This window comes from Podarcis tiliguerta (assembly GCF_965153285.1).
Source record: "Podarcis tiliguerta genome assembly, chromosome: 10".
Classification (NCBI taxonomy): Eukaryota; Metazoa; Chordata; class Lepidosauria; order Squamata; family Lacertidae; genus Podarcis; species Podarcis tiliguerta.
The window spans coordinates 41,720,073-41,738,589 of NC_139543.1; the positions used below are offsets into that span (position 1 = coordinate 41,720,073).

The 18,517-nt window shown below is 42.5% G+C and overlaps 2 protein-coding genes across 2 annotated transcripts; both read left to right on the forward strand.

Moving 5' to 3' along the window:
* Window positions 1–630: 630 nt before the first annotated feature.
* LOC310658435 (histone H3.2) lies at window positions 631–2,524 on the forward strand (the record flags this gene model as incomplete). Its single annotated transcript, XM_083400366.1, has 2 exons — window positions 631–1,507; window positions 2,061–2,524. One exon carries the CDS (start codon window positions 631–633, stop codon window positions 1,039–1,041), a length of 411 nt encoding a protein of 136 aa, XP_083256492.1. The 3' UTR covers window positions 1,042–1,507; window positions 2,061–2,524.
* LOC310658416 (pentraxin fusion protein-like) lies at window positions 1,051–13,801 on the forward strand. Its single transcript, XM_083400318.1, has 7 exons — window positions 1,051–1,148; window positions 6,176–6,456; window positions 7,125–7,175; window positions 8,256–8,541; window positions 10,435–10,589; window positions 12,731–12,778; window positions 12,952–13,801. Exons 2-7 carry the CDS (start codon window positions 6,396–6,398, stop codon window positions 13,554–13,556), a joined length of 1,206 nt encoding a protein of 401 aa, XP_083256444.1. The 5' UTR covers window positions 1,051–1,148; window positions 6,176–6,395; the 3' UTR covers window positions 13,557–13,801.
* Window positions 13,802–18,517: the final 4,716 nt, after the last annotated feature.

The following is an 18,517-nucleotide window of genomic DNA, read 5'->3' on the forward strand; positions in this document are numbered from 1 at the left end:
AGTTATTGGTGAGCTGTAACCAGCTCCTATATACGGTTTGTAGACGTGTGGTTGCACAACAAAAGTGGTCAGCGCTTCGAAGTTCCTAATGTTTAGTATCCATGCTGTCTCCAAGTAATTTTTTTAGAATTCACTTATTAAATGTTCGTGAAATGGGTAGGATTACTGGAATTGCAGAACACCTTCGGAAAATTCCGTCCCGACTGAGGATATCTTATTACATAAACAGGGTTACATATAGGCGATGTGGTTTTAGTGAGGCAGCTTGATAAACATGGGCGCGTATTTTCTATTTTTAAGAAAATTAAAAGGGTGATTTCTGTGAAAGCGACACTACACGACCCTTAGGTTTACACGTAGTTGGCATTCCTCCGCCCCTGGCGCCTACGCAATGCAAAACGAAGGGGGGAAATTTAAAAAGCGAGAGGCTGCTGACGATTTTTAAACATCAATGCGCGCCTTTTCAAACTGTCGAATGAGCTTGAGGTTTTGTAATTCCAACCAATCAAGAAGTCGAATGTATCCAATGGCGAGGGTTGTTCATCTAGCAGTAGCCAATCAGAGGGCAGAACTAGTGTATAAATTTTGCCTTCTGCGCTCAGATTTTAGTTATTTTCTGCATCTACGAAGATGGCTCGGACGAAGCAGACGGCTCGCAAATCGACGGGCGGCAAGGCGCCTCGCAAGCAGCTGGCCACCAAAGCGGCTCGCAAGAGCGCGCCGGCCACGGGCGGCGTGAAGAAGCCTCACCGCTACCGGCCGGGCACCGTGGCGCTGCGCGAGATCCGCCGCTACCAGAAGTCGACGGAGCTGCTGATCCGCAAGCTGCCTTTCCAGCGCCTGGTGCGCGAGATCGCGCAGGACTTCAAGACGGACCTGCGCTTCCAGAGCTCGGCCGTGATGGCGCTGCAGGAGGCGAGCGAGGCGTACCTGGTGGGGCTCTTCGAGGACACCAACCTGTGCGCCATCCACGCCAAGAGGGTGACCATCATGCCCAAGGACATCCAGCTGGCGCGGCGCATCCGCGGAGAGAGGGCTTAGGCGCCCCTCGCCCAGCTCCACCAACAACCCAAAGGCTCTTTTCAGAGCCACTACACAGCATCCCGAGAAGAGCTTGAGATTGCCTTCCCTTCCCCCTACCCCAGTTTGTGAGTTGGTACAAAGTGCCTCTGCGCTGCCATGCGAGGATTTCGGATCACTTCCTGTATACATAAGTGTCCCCGTTTCTGCTTTATGAAGCGCCATTTTGGGAACGGGAAGGAACTAGTTTGCATTTTCACAACCCAATTCTTGACTGGCCGAGGAGCGAAGGGCTTACCTTAAGGTGCCCTCGAGCTTCACTTGCGGTTTTTAATTGGGTAGGAGCTTAAAACGGGGGTGGAGAACCTGGGGCCCCCAGATGCTGTTTTGCCTCTGCACTGCGATGCGAGAGGGGAGCACATATAACTCGAAGGAGCTGCGGCGCCTTCGCCGGTTAATTTGGTACGTTTAGACAGGCGTGGAAATAGTGAGTTTACTCCGCATTGTTTATATCACGTAGACAAACATCACTGAGTTCATTTTTATATTGAAAAGTTTCCTTTAAATTGGATAATGCCCTATGTCTTCGCACAAGGAGCTGATCCCCGATTTTTCTTTTCGCCGCCTCTACAACTCGCTGTATGGGTCGTTTTAAGTGTTTAGTTTCGTCTTAAGCCTTCCTTAAGTCTGGGAAAGTCTTGGTGGTTTCTTCCTGTCTGATTGGCGGGAAGCTTGAGACGTTAAGCTTCAAACCAGAAAAGCCCGCGCTCTGCCCTCTTCGGTTGCTCCAACCATCCTTTAGGAGGCGTGTAAGGCGGGAAGTTTGAACGAGGCCCTTTCCGCTCCCGACAGCTTTCCTACTCCGTCCGAATCCGAGAGAATTTCCGCTTGATCTTTCATTTTACTGCTGCAGTTTCCTCCATTTCTTCGAAATAAAAACAAAAACCACATTCATACGCTGCTTTCTGTATGCTTAGTAATGCCTCAAACAAAACTAAATGCTCTTTATTTCTTTCTGAATAAATAACGCTCTCTTACAGCTGATACGGAAAGAACCTCAGACACAGTCATGTTGGCACGGGTGAGAAGATGTGAAGGCTGTGCTGAGTCGGAGCTGCAGCGAAAAGGAAGCCCCCTGCTTTAAGTTGCCTTCCCTGCTGGCCATCTGCCCTTGGCAGTAACCACTGTGCCCACTGAGCTTTTCTAGTTCTTATAAAATTTTGTACTTCTACAAGTGTTCAGGTTTACTTGAGCCCACTGGTGCTGTGTGTGTGTGTGTGTGTGTGTGCGTGTGCGCACGTTGCTTTTAACCACATGAAGACTCACACTTGAATACTGTAATGAATTTGGTATTTATAAGCATGTATATGACATGGCATATTTCTGGAATTGCATTTGGCGGCTTGGTTAGCTCAAAGCTAGCTGTTGTCCTGAGTATGAATGAGTGTGTGGTTTCTTGTGGTTCTCACAGCAAAGAAAAAAAAATCCACTCAGTTCTCTTACACAGCACTTTCCCCTCCTCTGGGTTTTGTTCGGATCTGTCTCTGTTCAGATTCAGAAGTACCGGTACTCATATGGCATCTTAATAAATGAAAACACCACTTTTCACCTTTGCAACCATGTTCTTTTTTATTTATTAAAAAAACACAGTAAAGTGGTACCTTGGGTTACATACGCTTCAGGTTACAGACTCCGCTAACCCAGAAATAGTACCTCGGGTTAAGAACTTTGCTTCAGTATGGGAACAGAAATCGTGCTCCAGCGGCGCAGCGGTAGTGGGAGGCCTCATTAGCTAAAGTGGTACCTCAGGTTAAAAACAGTTTCAGGTTAAGAACAGACCTCCAGAATGAATTAAGTACTTAACCTGAGGTACCACTGTATGCTTTGTTTTCTATAAAGATACCAAAGTGCTAGTTGTTTTAGGAATATCTAGATGGCTCCCACGGTGGTGTGCAATAACAACAGCAAAAAACAATAAAAACAGTTGGGAAGCTGCAATATGGGGATATGTTGTGATTACCCTGTGATAAGGAACAGGCCTTAGGCAGCTGCCAGCACCCACTATTTGATTCCCCCGCAGTGCTTCTGAAGTAGCTTTACTCCTAGGCATTCTGGGAAATAAAAATGGCCACGCCTGCTTTGGCTCTGCTGCCAGGGGATAACCATTGAGGGTCTCACCAGAGGGCATCTTGCCAGGGAGGGGCCCTCAATTCTGAAGCGGGTCCTGATAAGTAAGGGGTGCATTCTACAACTGGGCTAGCCAATGTGGTGCCCTCCAGATGTTGCTGAACTACAACTTCCACCATCCCTGGCCATTGGTCATGCTGGCTGGGGCGGCTGGGAGTTATAGTCCAACAACAACACCAGTTGACACCTTGGAGGCATTTAGTAGCTTCAGGTTCCAGGCCTCTGCATGACACTGAAAACTGCGATCCATAACTGAAATTAAGGCCTGTTTCAATGTATTTTCATTTTTGTACCTTGTAACTCCAGTTTGTGTGTGCGTGCATGTGTGAATAGTGTTAACCAGGTCAGAAGTTTGATATATTTCCCTGCATTATCGCACCCTTATAAGTAAATTTATAAGCTGGGTGAGTGGCCAAGGGTATCATTTGGTGGGATGTGTCAGAAAACATCAAAGCAGCCTTGCAAAAGTCATGATGTAATCTGCTTCTCTCCTCACTCCACACTCACCAAGCTGTTAGTGCATCCTTGCTAGTATCAAGCTGTCAGGAATAATCTTAAATGCACTCTAGAACCTAGGTGGGCAGTCTGTGTCGCAGGTCAAATGGTGGATGGCTTGCGTTTTGCTGGATACTTTGGAGAAGCACATACATTTTGTTATCGAAGCTAACAATTTGTAAACATTTAAAACACTCAGAGCGTCCCAATATCTTCAGCATTAAAAGGGAACTGATGCACAATTTAAGATTATGAGACATTTAGGAAGTGCCACCTGTATATTATACATCACTCAGGAATCACCTGTTGCATCAGGCAAGTGTTTGGATGTTGGCACTTTATGCTTAGGAACATTGCGTGGAGTCAGAACAGAGATAACAGCCACCTGGGATTAGAAACGGAGGGCGGAGGAAAACTGCCAGTTGCTTGCAAGCTGAAAAAAATTCTATTCATGCTTCCCGATCAGTTAACCTTTCCTAATGATCCATAAAAATAAAGAATTTTGTGATTAACATCTAGTGCTCATATGATGTAGCTCAACTCTCCTTAGACAGTTAGTGCCCAATAAATTAAATAAATGTGGTGTTGCCTCCTTTGATCACAGAGTAAAGGGAACATCTTTTTTTTTTTTTTTGCAAAGGGAACATCTGAGCCCTGCTTTGGTACTTCAGAATGCAACGGGGCAGCAATCTGAAATAAAGGAGCTGAAGTGGAGTGGGGGGGGGAGGGAAGCTCTCTTCTCAATATTTATGGAGACCAACCAAGTTGAAAGCCCATCTACCATCTCTTCCCTTACCTCACTAATGAAACATTCTTTGTTAAGCCATGCCTACACGATACGATTTGCTGCTGATCTTGATAACCACATGCCACAAGCAGAGTGCAGGAATGACCAAGATGTCCCTACACAACAGGTGCCTGCACCTGATTCTGTTTCAAAGGCTGTCCTTTGCCAATGAGCTAAGCCACACACCTGTCTCTTCCTTGCCTCATTAGTGGAGCTGGCTGGAGGCTTCTGTCAGCCTTTAGGCAAGAGTATCTAGGGAGACTGAGATATTATTGGGGGGGGGGATTTTGCACACCCAAATTCCTTCTTTTTTTTGCAGTGCTGTGGGGTGAACCTATAAAACCAGGCCAGGCATCAGCTGGTGTTTGACCTGGACAAGCCCATAGAAGCAGCCATAGTCACCAACCTTTAAAAAAAAATTAGCACAAATTGGCTGATGTAGTTTGTTTCTGCCCTTGATCTCCTTTCTGTGGTGCAATGATTTTTGAAAGCTCTAGTTACCCCAGACATTATAAAATACTGTAATGAATTAGGAACTTTCAGTAGGGGAAATTGCAAGCTTCCAGAGCTGAAGGGTGGTGGTTTCTTCAGCTTTTTGCTGTAGGGTCTCCTTCTGCACCTCCAGCTTCTGCCCCTCCAGGCTATGCATAAAGCCTTCAAAGATAATTCAAATTTTCCCAGTGCAGACTACATTGATAGACTGGGCTACAAGCTGGAAAGCCATTTTGCCACCTTAGGCAGAATGGGACAAGGGCTTACCCAGCAAATTGGAAAGGACCTCTAAAAACCCCAACAGTATCATGGAGCACTCTGAGGTGCCCAGAGATAGTTGGCATGGCGGATGTCCATTTAGCTGCGCTGTCCTAGGCAACTGCCTAGTCTACCTGTACGTTAGGCCTTGAATCTTAAGTACGCACTATACCTTTAAAGAACATTCAAATCACATTCTTTCCCTCAGAGAATTCTGGGCACTGTAGTTTAACCCTCACAGAGTTACAATTCCCAGCAGCCCTTAACAAACTACAGAGTCCAGAATTCTTGAAAAGGGGAAAATGTGCTTCGAAGGTGCTTTAAAGTTATTGTATGTACACAGCCTGAAACATTTAAGTGGAACAAACTAACAGGCAGAATTACCCAGATCCTAGATAACCTTTTCATGATTTCTGTATGGGAGTAAAAATTGCAGCTATTTTGAAATCTTTTGGTATAAACAGTATTAGGTTAAGTAAATTGTCAACTTATTTTTTATGATATTGTCTGGTAGAATGCTATTTTATCCTGACAATAAATGTAATTGAATTCAGTCGGTTTAATAATAATAATAATAATAATAATAATAATAATAATTTATTTATATGCTGCCTACCTGACTGGGTTGCCCCAGCCACTCTAGGTGGCTCCCAACAAAAATGAGTAAAAACACAATACAACACCACACACTAAAAACTTCCCTGAACTACTTCTGAGTAGACATGGTTAGTTATCTAGTTTTCAGTTTTATGTGTACACCACAACTTCCTCCTGCCCCACTCCCATCATATTCCGACAGCATAAGATGGATGGATACCTGTTGTGTATGAAAGGTATGAATGTTTCCTCTTTTGGAATTTGACTGCTATTTCTATGTTCTGGCTGGTCCTGTTAAGTCAGTCACACCACGGACCCATTATATCTTTATCTTGCCAGATAAAAAGCAGTGCCCAAGAACTGCCCTACTGCTCAAAGCTTTCCCGGCTATAAGACAGCCTGGCTTGTGTGGGTACATTGGATTTTGAAGTTTTGAGGAACAGCCTGAGCGCAAGGAGCAAAGTGGTTTATCTGAAAGGAATGGAGAAGGTCTCGGATGCTGCTGCAAAGATGCTGAGAAGTCTGTAGAGTGTTCCAAAAAGCGGATAAAATAACAAACATGTTACGCAACTCTGCATTTCTGGTTATTGCTGCTTTGCATTGGCTCATAACACACAAACGTAAGTACAATTTTGATTAAGTACTTTGCTAGACAGATTGACCCTAAACTGTTTGGGACATGTGGACTTTACTGGATCCAGCAAGGTTACTTGTGTTTGTATAGTTGGGGCTAAAAAAACAGAGAAGGAAGGACTGCCAGGACCCAAAGAATACAAATTGTGCTCCATATGTACACAATATCCCTAATTATATCATAAATTGGTACAGATTTTAATTGTAAGCCACTTTGAGAGCCCACTGTGGTTGGAAAGCAGGATAGACATATCATCAGTAATAAAATAAATTGTTCAGCCTCACTCATCATGAAGATCCTGTTGACTGTAATCCTTGAAATATAAAGTGATCAAATATATGTGATCAAAGACAAAATCACAGCCAGGGCCCAAGTGACAGTGTAATAATATAAAAATGATGATTATTTAAGCATGAACAGCTATACATGTAAACATAAGGGAGTATGCTTCATGTCTTTTGTGTGCATGCACACTTCTTCGGATACCTGAAGTATCTGAAGAAGTGTGCGTGCACACGAAAGCTTATACCCAGAACAAACTTAGTTGGTCTCTAAGGTGCTACTGGACTATTTATTTATTTATTTATTTATTTATTTCGACTGTGTCAGACACAGCTACCTACCTGAACTGGCAATTGCTGTTCTTTTTTCCAGGCAGTGCTGGCAATGTTGCCATTGCAGATGCTTCAATAATCCCAGTTGGAGGTAAATCCTGAGTGTGTTGCATTTCACCCTAAATCCTTGCTTATCCCACTTGCCTGAGATGGCATATGTAATAATAATAATAATATTTTTGCTGTTGCTGTTGTTTGTTGGAATTTGTTGTCTGCGCTTCACCACAAGGTTCTGATGTGGGATATACATTCATTCAACAAAATGGCATGAAAGCATCACTTAAAACCACAAAAGGCGCAAAGTTTACTACAGGGCAAGAACTATCTGATCTTGTCTGCTCCCCAGAGGCTGAAGTAAGAGGTGTCTTTTGCTGGCTACAAAATATAAGAGAAGGAATAGAGGGAAATGATTCGCTTTCAAATTATAAAATGTCTGCTGAAAGCAAGCTCCTGTGTGTGGCTGTGCATGCAATAAGCCTCTTTTGGACTGCAGGCTACTACTGTGTAAACTTGACAATTCTGTGATTCTATGTCTGATGTACAGACTCCTCCTGAGTTCACTGTGCACCCAGATGGTTGTGTGAATAGACCTTCAGAGTCATTCATCAAAACCAAAATCAGATTCAAGTGCGTGAGAGAGGCAGCAAAATATCTCTTCACACAGTTGTATATGATTAACATGTGAAACGCCACTAGCACACTAGTATAAACCGATAGATTAGACAACTTGCATCAAAGATAAGTAAGTGGCTATTAGCATTGACAGCTAGATTTGTATCTTCTACAATCAGAGATAATATATTCAGAGATAATAAATCCTTTAAGTTGGAATTGTGTAAGACTCATGATCTCATGAGTTCGAGCCCCATGTTGGGTGAAATAATCCTGCATTGCAGGGGGTTGGACTAGATGACACCGGGGTCCCTTCCAGCTCTGCAATTCTATGCTTCTAAGTACCACATTCTGGGGACAAGAGAGAGTGTGGATATTGCCATCTCACCCTTTTTTCTGAACTGCCACAGAGCATCCAGTTAGCCACTGTCAAAGACTGAAAGGTGTTTTAAGTGAACCATTATCTGATCTGACTTCAGTTCGATATCCATGTGCTATCTGTGTTTCTGCTTTTGTTTTGGCAGTAAATAGATGTGTTTTTTCTCCACATCCCCTCCAGATCCTAACATTGCAGTGGGAAAAATGTCGTCCCAGTCGAGCACGTATGAAGAAAAGGGGAAGTCAAAAAAGGCCATAGATGGTTCACTGGCCAATAGTTATGCTAATGGAGACTGCACCCTGACAAAGAAGGATTTTGAGCCCTGGTGGATGGTAGATTTGAATTCAGCATTTCAGGTATCTGCTGTGGTGATCACAAACAGAGGAGACTGTTGTGAGTCAAGGATAAAAGGAGCTGAGATTCTCATTGGAGATTCACCACAGAAGGGAGGCACGATGAATCCCAGGTATTTCTCTGCTGTTAACAAATGAATGGTGATGGAAAACCAATAAAGATGACATGCAATATGATCTTACTTGGAAGTGAGTCCTGTAGGGTTCAGTGCAACCTACTTCCAATAAACTTTTCTTAGGATTGGAACCTTAGACCCAGTCCTAAAAACATTTTTGTTGTAAGTAAGTCCCATAGATTTCACTGGAGCTTACTATTTATTGTTTATTTTTAAGCATTTAACACAATTTATATACCACCTGATGTGCAATCACTTTATCAAAAAAACCAAACTTTCAAGCTGTTTGCAATGTTCCAAGAGTGAATCTGCTGTAGTTTTAGCTAGCAGGTTTGTCAATTATACCTAACTGAAAAAATAGACAGATCTGGAAGTCAGTTAGTCGTGTTGGTTTCCAGAGGACTTGGGGGATTTGGAATCTGCAGTATAAGACCATTGATTCCTCACTAATGATGTTGGCAGGGCTCAATCTGAAAAAAATGTACTACTAAAACATGAACATCCTAACCCTCTCACTTAAATAAATGGAGAGGCTGCTTCTGGGTTTTAACATCTATTGCATCAGCTACTCTTGTAGTCCATCTGTATCTCCTGTCCTCTCCCTTTGGAGGGACGAGCCTGGAAGCTTGGACTATGTTGCCAACTGCCAGGACCCAAAGAAGACAAATTGTGTCCCATACATACACAATATCCCAAATTATATCATACCTTAGTCCAGATTTTAATTGTAAGCCACTTTGAGAGCCGACTGTGGCTGGAAAGCAGGATAGACATATCATCAGTAATAAAATAAATTGTTCAGCCTCACTCATCATGAGGACTGATCCTGTTGACTGTAATCCATGAAACTAGTAGTTTCCGAAAGATATTTTGGAGGATGCTGTCATTGCATGGAAGCTTCCTAGGGGGTTTTCGGTGAGAAGTCTAGTAATGGTGAACACATCATCTAGATGGTGCACAAACTAAGAGCTTGTGGACTCTCCTTCCTTGGAGGTTTTTAAGCAAAGGTGGATGGCCATCTGTCAGGGATGCTTTCGTTGATATTCCTGCCATTGCAGGGGGTTGACTTGAGGTCCCTTCCAGCTATGATTCTAGGAATCCAAACATCCCCAAGCAGCAGCTTCCTCATCACTGCTAGTCTCTCCCTGCATAATGTGGCTATAGGCAAGTGTTGAATATGGTTTCTTGGTGTGTATGAATAATATGTGTATGAATGACATACAGAGTAAGATAGACCTGTTGTATTTACAGAGTTAGTATTCTAGAGCAAGGGCATTGAGCATGGTCCCCTCAGATACTATGGACTCCAACTCCCATCAGCCCTGGCAAGCATCATCAGCAATCAAGACTATAGAAGTTACAGTCCAATGACAGCTGGGAGGTACCACATTGCTGCAGAACGTGCTGCAGAATTGTCTACACTTCTGCATAGTTGAGCTATGGCATCTCGATCACAATATGTAGTGATGACCACTGTCGCAGATGACTTTGAAAGGGGATTCAATAAATTCATGGAGGATAAGGCCATCAATTGCTACTAGCAATGAAGGCTGTATATTGCAACCGGCATCAGAGACAGTATGTTGGGGAGTATGGTCAGGGGAGTGCTGCTACACTCATGTTCTCCTTGTGTTGTGGCTTTCCATAGGCAACTGGTTGGCCATTGTGAGAACAGGATGCCGGAGTAGATAGCCCTTTTATCTGATCCAGCAAGGCTCCTCTTAGGAAGTTTAACTGCAAAGAAATGATTGAGCAAAATGTTCTGTGTCTCTGGCTGATATCATTGGTTCTTTTGGCTCAAATATTGGTGGGGTTCCCATATTTCCGTGTGCCATATCTCCTCTGTGCTCTGGGGTCATGCCGCTGAGTAATGCTCTAGTTGCTTTGCAGGTGCGCTACAATCAACAGCATGGGGCGTGGGGAAACAATATCCTTCACCTGTGCAGGGATGCAGGGCCAGTATGTGACCATTACAATCCCGGGGAGATACGAGTTCCTCTCACTCTGTGAAGTGCAAGTTCTCGCACACCCATGGCTCCATGTGGGTGAGTAGATGGCCTCTGTTGTGGATTTGATGTGCGCAGCAAAGGAACATGTTGCTCATGCGATGTGGGCGAACCAAATCACTGATTGTTAGAAAACCCCTATTATCACAACTCAGGTGAGAGAGGGCCTTCCTGCCTTTCCCAGAGCTGACCAATGAATAGATAATGTCAGTAGCTGCCAATAGGGCTGCGTTGCTCTCCCGTCTTCCCAACATTGTGCGTCACTTCAACTTCTGGGGGGTGGGCTAGGCAGTGGGAGTTTGGCATGGTGTGAGAGGAGCAATGGAGCCAGTCCAATGCTTTAGCTAATGCATGTATTTTGTACCCGCAGCACATGACGTTCCTGCTGCCTTGCCTCCCCTCTTGGTAAGAGGCAGGGGAAAGACAGCCGGATGATATTCTAGTCTATGTTAGTCCTATTCACCATTGAAGTCAATAGACAGGACTAACTTAGGTTTCTTAATTTCAAAGGGTCTACTCTGACTAGGACTTTGTTGGACACAACCCCCGGAGAGCAACACAGCCCCACTGGCTGCTACTGGAGAACAGTATGTCTGTCGGTGGGGAGTAGAAGCTTCTCCTGCCTCCACATCTACTCTTCACCTCTCCCTTCCCGTTCCTGATGTCTGACAACCCACAGTTTCCTTACATACATTTGGGGTTGTTGTTTTTTTTTTTTTTGAAAAAAGCAAATAATTTATTAAATTCATACAACCCATACAAAATTTAAACATCAAGAATATTATAGAATTTTACTCTCATAGACAGACAGACAGATAGATAGATGAAGATGATAGTTAATAAAAAGCATATACTGTATACTTTCAGCTCCTGTCAGACATAATCTTCATTTTGCTGAAACCTGCTGCTTTATTTTCCCTGACATAATATGTGTCAGAGCTGGCTCCAGGTCCCAGCTCACAGAGGACCAACGCTAGCCGGTAGTAATGTACAAAAGTCTTTATTGAAGTACAGTTTCCATTTTCAAGCCGGAGCGCCCCAGCTCTACGTCTAGGGTTTAGACCGGCGAAGCTCCATCTGAATCTCCGCCCCCCGTACACCAGTTCAAGATTCTAGCCTTACTCCACCTCTTCCGTCTCTCCTTTCTCCTCTGGGTCCTGCTACCCCCCGGGGTCCCTTCCTTCCTGGATTCTTCCGACGCAGACGTTGACCCCCCTGACTCCGCCGGCTCTTTTCGGCGGGCTTTGGGACCTGGCTCCCTATCCGGGCTGTCAACTGTGCCGCCCTCCTGTACATTTGAACTTGGCGCGCGCGCCCAGCCTTCAACCTTCCTCTCGACCGTTTCCTCGCTCCCCGATGGAGGCGTGGCCAATCCTGCCTCATGTCCTCCCGCTGGCAGTGCGCCGCCTGATCCCGATGCCTGGGACTCCTCCCCCCTACTGCACTCTGGTGTGGACGCTGGTCCTGATTTCCAACTGCTGCTCTCTGAGTCCCCTCTGGCCCCTTCTTCCTGGGGTGTCCCCCTAGGCACCCCCCTTGCCCTGACCACGGGAGCCCCTTTCTGTGAATCTTCCGATTCGCTGGAAAGACTCAGAGACCTCGGACCGCTGTCATCGCTGACATTTCCTTCGGACTCCTCCCCCTCGCTCTCCATTTCCTCCCTTTCCTGTGCCTCTGCTCCTGAACCCCTGACAATATGTTTCAGAACTTCATAGAGCTATGTAATGTAATCAGTTCCCTGCCTTAAAATTTGCAACTCGCCCTTTATGTATTGTGTTGCCAGGTTCCGCCCACTAATGACACTAATAACTTCTCTGAACCTCTCTCTCTCAGCTGTTAATTTTACAGCATTTAGCTGTTCTGATATCTTTCTTAGTAAGTCTCTGTTATTATGTTTCTGATTAATTAATTAAGGCTTTTACATTTAGTATTCTAGCTAGAGTTATAATATATATAACACTTGGTTTTGATCACATGCTCTTATATGGTCTTTTACATAATATTTTACATGAGGAGGTCCAATGAAACCTAGCAGCCCAATATTTCATGAAGGACTGTAATAACCATTTGCCTTATTTCACTTCCACCAAAGGTGAAAGTTTGGTTACATAACACTTGTGATTAATGTGAATATTTTTCTCACCAGCGTCAGAAGCTCAGATATGTCATTTCTTTTGCAGTTCATGATGGTGGACGGAGCCCTGTGAGAGACAGTGAAACTGATTTAGGTAAGTGCTCAGTTGTGTGTTGGACTATGACTCCCATCGGCTCCAGCCAGCCTGACCAATGACCAAGGATGATGGGAGTTGTAGTTCAGAAGCATATGGAGCGCCACAAGTTCCCCACTGCTTTGCTGAACAGTGATTTCCTGTAGAAGTGCTAATGATGTTTTCCCTTCTAGGTCTGCAGGGCAGAGTTCTGAGTTTCCTTAATGAATCAAAGGAGAGTTATGTTGTCATATCTCCACTGCAGCCTCTGAATGTCATGGAATTCACGCTCTGCATGAGGGTCTCAGTAGAGGATCTGAGCGATCGCAAAGTCATTCTCTTCTCCTACCGCTCTCAAAAGGACGAACTGAGGATCTTGCGTGAGGCAAAGGGCTGCTTTGGCTTACATATGGGGGGTCAGAGTGTGATGTTTGCCCTCCCTGATCTCAGCACTTTGGGAAGTCATATGTGTGTCACCTGGGAAGCTGAGTTTGGCCTCACCGCCTTTTGGATGAATGGGAAAAGGAGCGTCCGAAAAGTGCACAACGTAGGGCATATTGTTCAGTCGGGGGGCACTGCAATGCTTGGATGGGATCAGAGTGCACAAAATACATCCGAACAGCAGAAACGGCGTTTTGTGGGGGAAATAATGGATCTCTACATGTGGGATTATGTACTGAAATCTCAAGACATTCAAGATGTGTTCCAGGTCCACCAGTTTCCTAGAGGAAACATCTTTGACTGGAAAATGTTATCGTACAAGATTACGGGGAATGTGCTGGTATTACCTAAGGACTAACACCCAAGGAGGATATGGGCATTATTAAGATATGCAGGAGATCTTTTGTCTTCCTCCTTTGCAAAAGAATAGACGAAAAGGGAAGGAGGGAAAGCACCACCTGAGATGTGGAAGCGCAGCTGGTGTCATTATTCACATTGCTTGTAATTATTCACATTGTAGGATTATTGACTGCCATATGAAAATTCTTTCGTACTGAAAATTGTTGAAGTAAATCATAAATTTTAAATAAAACAGCCTATGAATAATCAAATTTGAAAACAAGATTTATTTACTCATGGCAAGCTGTTGTGTATATAAGAAAGACATCTCTATAACTGTACTAGGGGCTAGAAACTTATTGTGCGTTTGCGAAAGAAAGCTGTGGATTCTTAAAAACGTCTATAAAGACCTTGTGGCTTTAATAAGGGTGCTCCAGGAGATATTTGAGATGCAGCGAGCTTTGCTATTTTCATTTTTGTGACCATTATTAAAGTATGTGCACTGTTGCTGGCCTCAGTGTACTGGATCGTCTGAGTCACAAAAACCAGAAACATACAAATGAGAAGCAAAGCTGTTCCTAGCGCCAAGGATCAGACAATCTAAACTTGAAGTACTTAAGGGTGCAACAAAGGGAGATGAAAGAGTGACAAAGAGCATTGCTGCTGTGCAGGCTACAGTCTCTAAGCCCACTGCAGGCTAAAATTAAATAAAATTCCAAAAAATAAGCTCTGTGGAATAATTATATGAGCAAACATCATGTCATTCAGGACAAAGCTGTGAAGAGTGCTGATGGAATTAGAAATAGGATGAATAGTATCTTTGCACTCCAATAAAATCCATCTGGGAACCCACAGGAGATGGGTTATTGTTTATCCAGTTCAGTTGAAAATGTTTTGAGTGGGGATTCAAAAATCTGACCAAGACAACATACACACATTTTATTCTAGAATCAATGGAGACTTCATATTTGTGTTTTCTACGTAGCCCACACTCAGTCTAGGTCTAGTGCCCCCCCTTTTTTTGCTCCTCAAAAGCACTTATTTAGAAACTGGTTACATTCTGAAAATAAAAGCTCGTTGCAGATTGATTCTGCATTACCTCACAGTGTGTCCATTTGAAAAGAGATGTAGGTGGTTCTGGCAATGGGGATTCAATCTACACTTGGCCATATACCAAGACTGCAATCACCACATCCTTCTTCGTTCACCTGGGGCATGTGCAGGGAGGAAAAGACAGGGATATCCTAATCAAGGGGAAGGTTTTCAATTGTAAGCACACACACACCCAAATGTATCAAGTAAGCACACACCCACTTTGTCTGATTAACTTACAGTGGTGCCTCGCAAGACGAAATTAATTCGTTCTGCGAGTTTTTTCGTTCTACGAGTTTTTTCGTTTTGCGAAGCACCACTGCGTATTGACGGTTTCTCGTAGGAATGCATTGGCGGTTTTTAAAAAAAGGCGCAAGACGTTTCGTCTTGCGAAGCAAGCCCATACGGAAATCCATCTCGCAAAGCAACTCAGAAAATGAAAAACTCTTTCGTCTTGCGAGTTTTTCGTCTTCCAAGGCATTCGTCTTGTGAGGTACCACTGTATATAAACAGTCTCCTATATAAAAAAACAACCTTTATATATATTTTATTAGTTTTTTCAATATCAAGGACAAACAAAGACATAAAACAAACAAAACATAACAAACATAAATCATAACCTTATTGAAAATAGCAGTTATTTACTTTGTAAAACGACTTCCTCATTTCCCCTTAGTTGAATTTCATTGCATATCCTTATAATGGTTTTCCAAATCCCAATTCTAATACCCTTTAAATTAAACATTAACATCTTTAAATCTTCTCCTTCTTGTATTAAACATATTATTTTATCAGTTAACACATATACAATCCTAAACCCATTAAGTATCTGGACGCTATTTCCAGTTATTTTAGCTTAACAAATTTAGCTAAATAATCATTAAATTTCTTCCATTCTTCATGGTGTTCCTCCTCCTTCTGGTCGCGGACTCTTCCGGTTAGATCGGCTAGGTCCATAAAATCCATAATAATAATAATAATAATAATAAATTTTATTTATATCCCGCCCTCCCCAGCCGAAGCTGGGCTCAGGGTGGCTAACAACAATTAAATAATCAAACAATCAAATAATCCAACATTCTAAAAACATTCCATTATAAAAATTAATTAAAATCATCATCTTCATCTGCCGTTCTTCTACTGTTGGTAATTCTTGAGTTTTCCACTTTTTAGCTAACAAAATACGAGCCGCAGTTGTGGCATACAAAAATAGATTAACATCTTTCTTGGGCAGTTCCGAACCTGTTATTCCAAGAAGAAAGGCCTCTGGTTTCTTTATAAATGTATATTTCAACATTTTTTTCAATTCATTATAAATCTTTTCCCAGAAGTCTTTCACCTTGGAGCAGGTCCACCACATATGAAAGAATGTTCCTTCCTTTTCTTTACATTTCCAACATGTATTATCACAATTATGATACATCTTTGCTATTTTTACAGGAGTCAAATACCATCTATACATCATTTTCATAATATTTTCCTTTAAAAAAGTACATGCGGTGAACTTCTCCGCTTTCTTCCACAATCTTTCCCAGTCCTCAAACATTATGTTATGTCCTAAATCTCTTGCCCAATCTATCATAACCGATTTAACTTGTTCATTTTTCGTATGCCACTCCAGCAAAAGCTTGTACATTTAAATAAGTTTTTACCTTCAGTATCTAACAACTCCATCTCCAACTTAGATTTTTCCAAGGCAAAACCATTTTTCTTATCCAGTTTATACAATTCGTTAATCTGGTGATAATGTAGCCAATTTAGCTTATCTTTAACTTGCTCAAATGGTCTTAATTTATAACCTTCCTCTTCCTCTAAGTCATAATATCTCAACCATTTGGTATCTATATTTAATTTTTTTCTGGGCCTTTGCCTCCATTGGTGAAAGCCATCTGGGCGCCTTTCTTTCTAAAAGGTCTTTGTATTTTATCCAAACATTATACAACAATTTCCTAATTATATGATTTTAAAATGGGCTTTTACTTTATCATACCACAAATATGCATGCCAACCAAACACATTATCAAATCCCTCCAAATCTAGTAAATCTGTATCTTCTAATTTCATCCATTCTTTAATCCAACAAAGTGCGGCAGCTTCAAAATAGATTTTTAAGTCTGGCAGAGAGAATCCCCCTCTTTCTTTGGAATCCGTAAGTAATTTGTATTTAATTCTGGGTTTCCTCCCCTGCCAGATAAATTTAGAAAGAGCTTTTTGCCATTCTTTAAAACATTTCACATTGTCTATAACTGGGAGGGCTTGAAACAAAAAAAAAGCATCTTTGGCAGCACATTCAGCTTAATCACAGAAATCCGGCCCATTAACGACAATTTTAAGTTAGACCACACCTCTAGATCTCTTTTAATTTCATTCCATATTTTCTCATAGTTATACAAATTCAAATTTTCCCCAGACAGGTTCACCCCCAAATATTTAACTTTTTTCACAAAATCTAGGCCCTTTTTTTCTTGTAATATTTTCCTTTCTTCATTATCCAGATTTTTCTCTATTACTTTGGTCTTGCTCTTGTTTAATTTAAATCCTGCTACCTGACCAAACTCATGTATTAGCTCCAGTGCTTTAACTACACTGGAGTCTGGATCTTGTAATGTCAGAACTAAATCATCAGCAAAGGCTTTTAATTTGTATTGTTTCGAACCTACTGTAATACCTTTAACTTGTTCATCTTTTCTAATCATACTTAGCAAGACCTCCAGAACTGAGATAAACAGCAGAGGGGACAGTGGACACCCTTGTCTGGTTTCCTTCTCAATTCTAATTTCCTCTGAAACCACATTATTTACAATAATTTTAGCTTTTTGTTCTTGATACCATTTATAAAATCATGATCCCCATACTCTCTAAGTTATGTAACATAAAGCAAAACAAAACAAAACTTTGTCTAATTAACTTATATACACAGTCACCAATATAGAAAAACAACCTTTATATAGAAGACTGTCCCCTAACTGCTTTTTAGAAATATGGGGCTGGATAGCTCAGTTACTACAGTGGTACCTCAGGTTAAGTACTTAATTCGTTCCAGAGGTCTGTTCTTAACCTGAAACTGTTCTTAACCTGAAGCACCACTTTTGCTAATGTAGCCTCCGGCTGCTGCTGTGCCGCCGGAGCACGATTTCTGTTCTCATCCTGAAGCAAAGTTCTTAACCTGAGGTAGTATTTCTGGGTTAGTGGAGTCTGTAACCTGAAGCATATGTAACCCGAGGTACCACTGTACTTGCAAAGCGCTAGAACAGGCCGTGCAATTTGCAGCAGAGAAATGGCAGGAGAAAGGGAATGGTTAGCCTTTCCTGTCCCCATAACGTTCCTCTTCTAGTTCCTTCCCTGTTTGTTTTTACAGTCTGTGTATATTTGCCATAATAAGTAGATAAAACCAGCTTGGAAGGGAGCTTCCTAGCCCCTTAATGGCAGGTATTAATGTAGTTCCAAGATGGCGGCTTTTGATTTATTAAGATCTCCACCATTGTTTTCCTACCACGAGGTCTTCCAAGTTCTTTTTGCAGAAAGCTTTGTTCATTCCTTTATTTGTAAACTACAGCTCCTTCTTCACTGTTACAAGTTGTGCTCAAGGAAACATGCAAAAGCCACATCCTTGGCACATGGCTATACCACCTGATGTGTAATCACTTTATCAAAAAAACAAGACTTCCAAGCTGTTTGCAATATTCCGAGAATGAATCTGCTGTAGTTTTCGCTAGCAGGTTTGTTAATTATACATACGGTAACTGAAAAAATAGACAGATCTGGAAGTCAGTTTCCAGAGGACTTGGGGGCTTTGGAATCTGCAGTATAAGACCATTGATTCCTCACTGGTGATGTTGGCAGGACTCAATCTGAAAAAAATGTCAGCATCAACACTTTGAACTTTGC

Coding starts and splice junctions, on each gene's coding strand:
- LOC310658416 (XM_083400318.1), top strand. CDS start 6,396: ATGTTACGCAACTCTGCATTTCTGGTTATTGCTGCTTTGCATTGGCTC. Junction 10,590..12,730: donor ACACCCATGGCTCCATGTGG/GTGAGTAGATGG, acceptor TTTCTTTTGCAG/TTCATGATGGTGGACGGAGC. Junction 12,779..12,951: donor AGACAGTGAAACTGATTTAG/GTAAGTGCTCAG, acceptor TTTCCCTTCTAG/GTCTGCAGGGCAGAGTTCTG.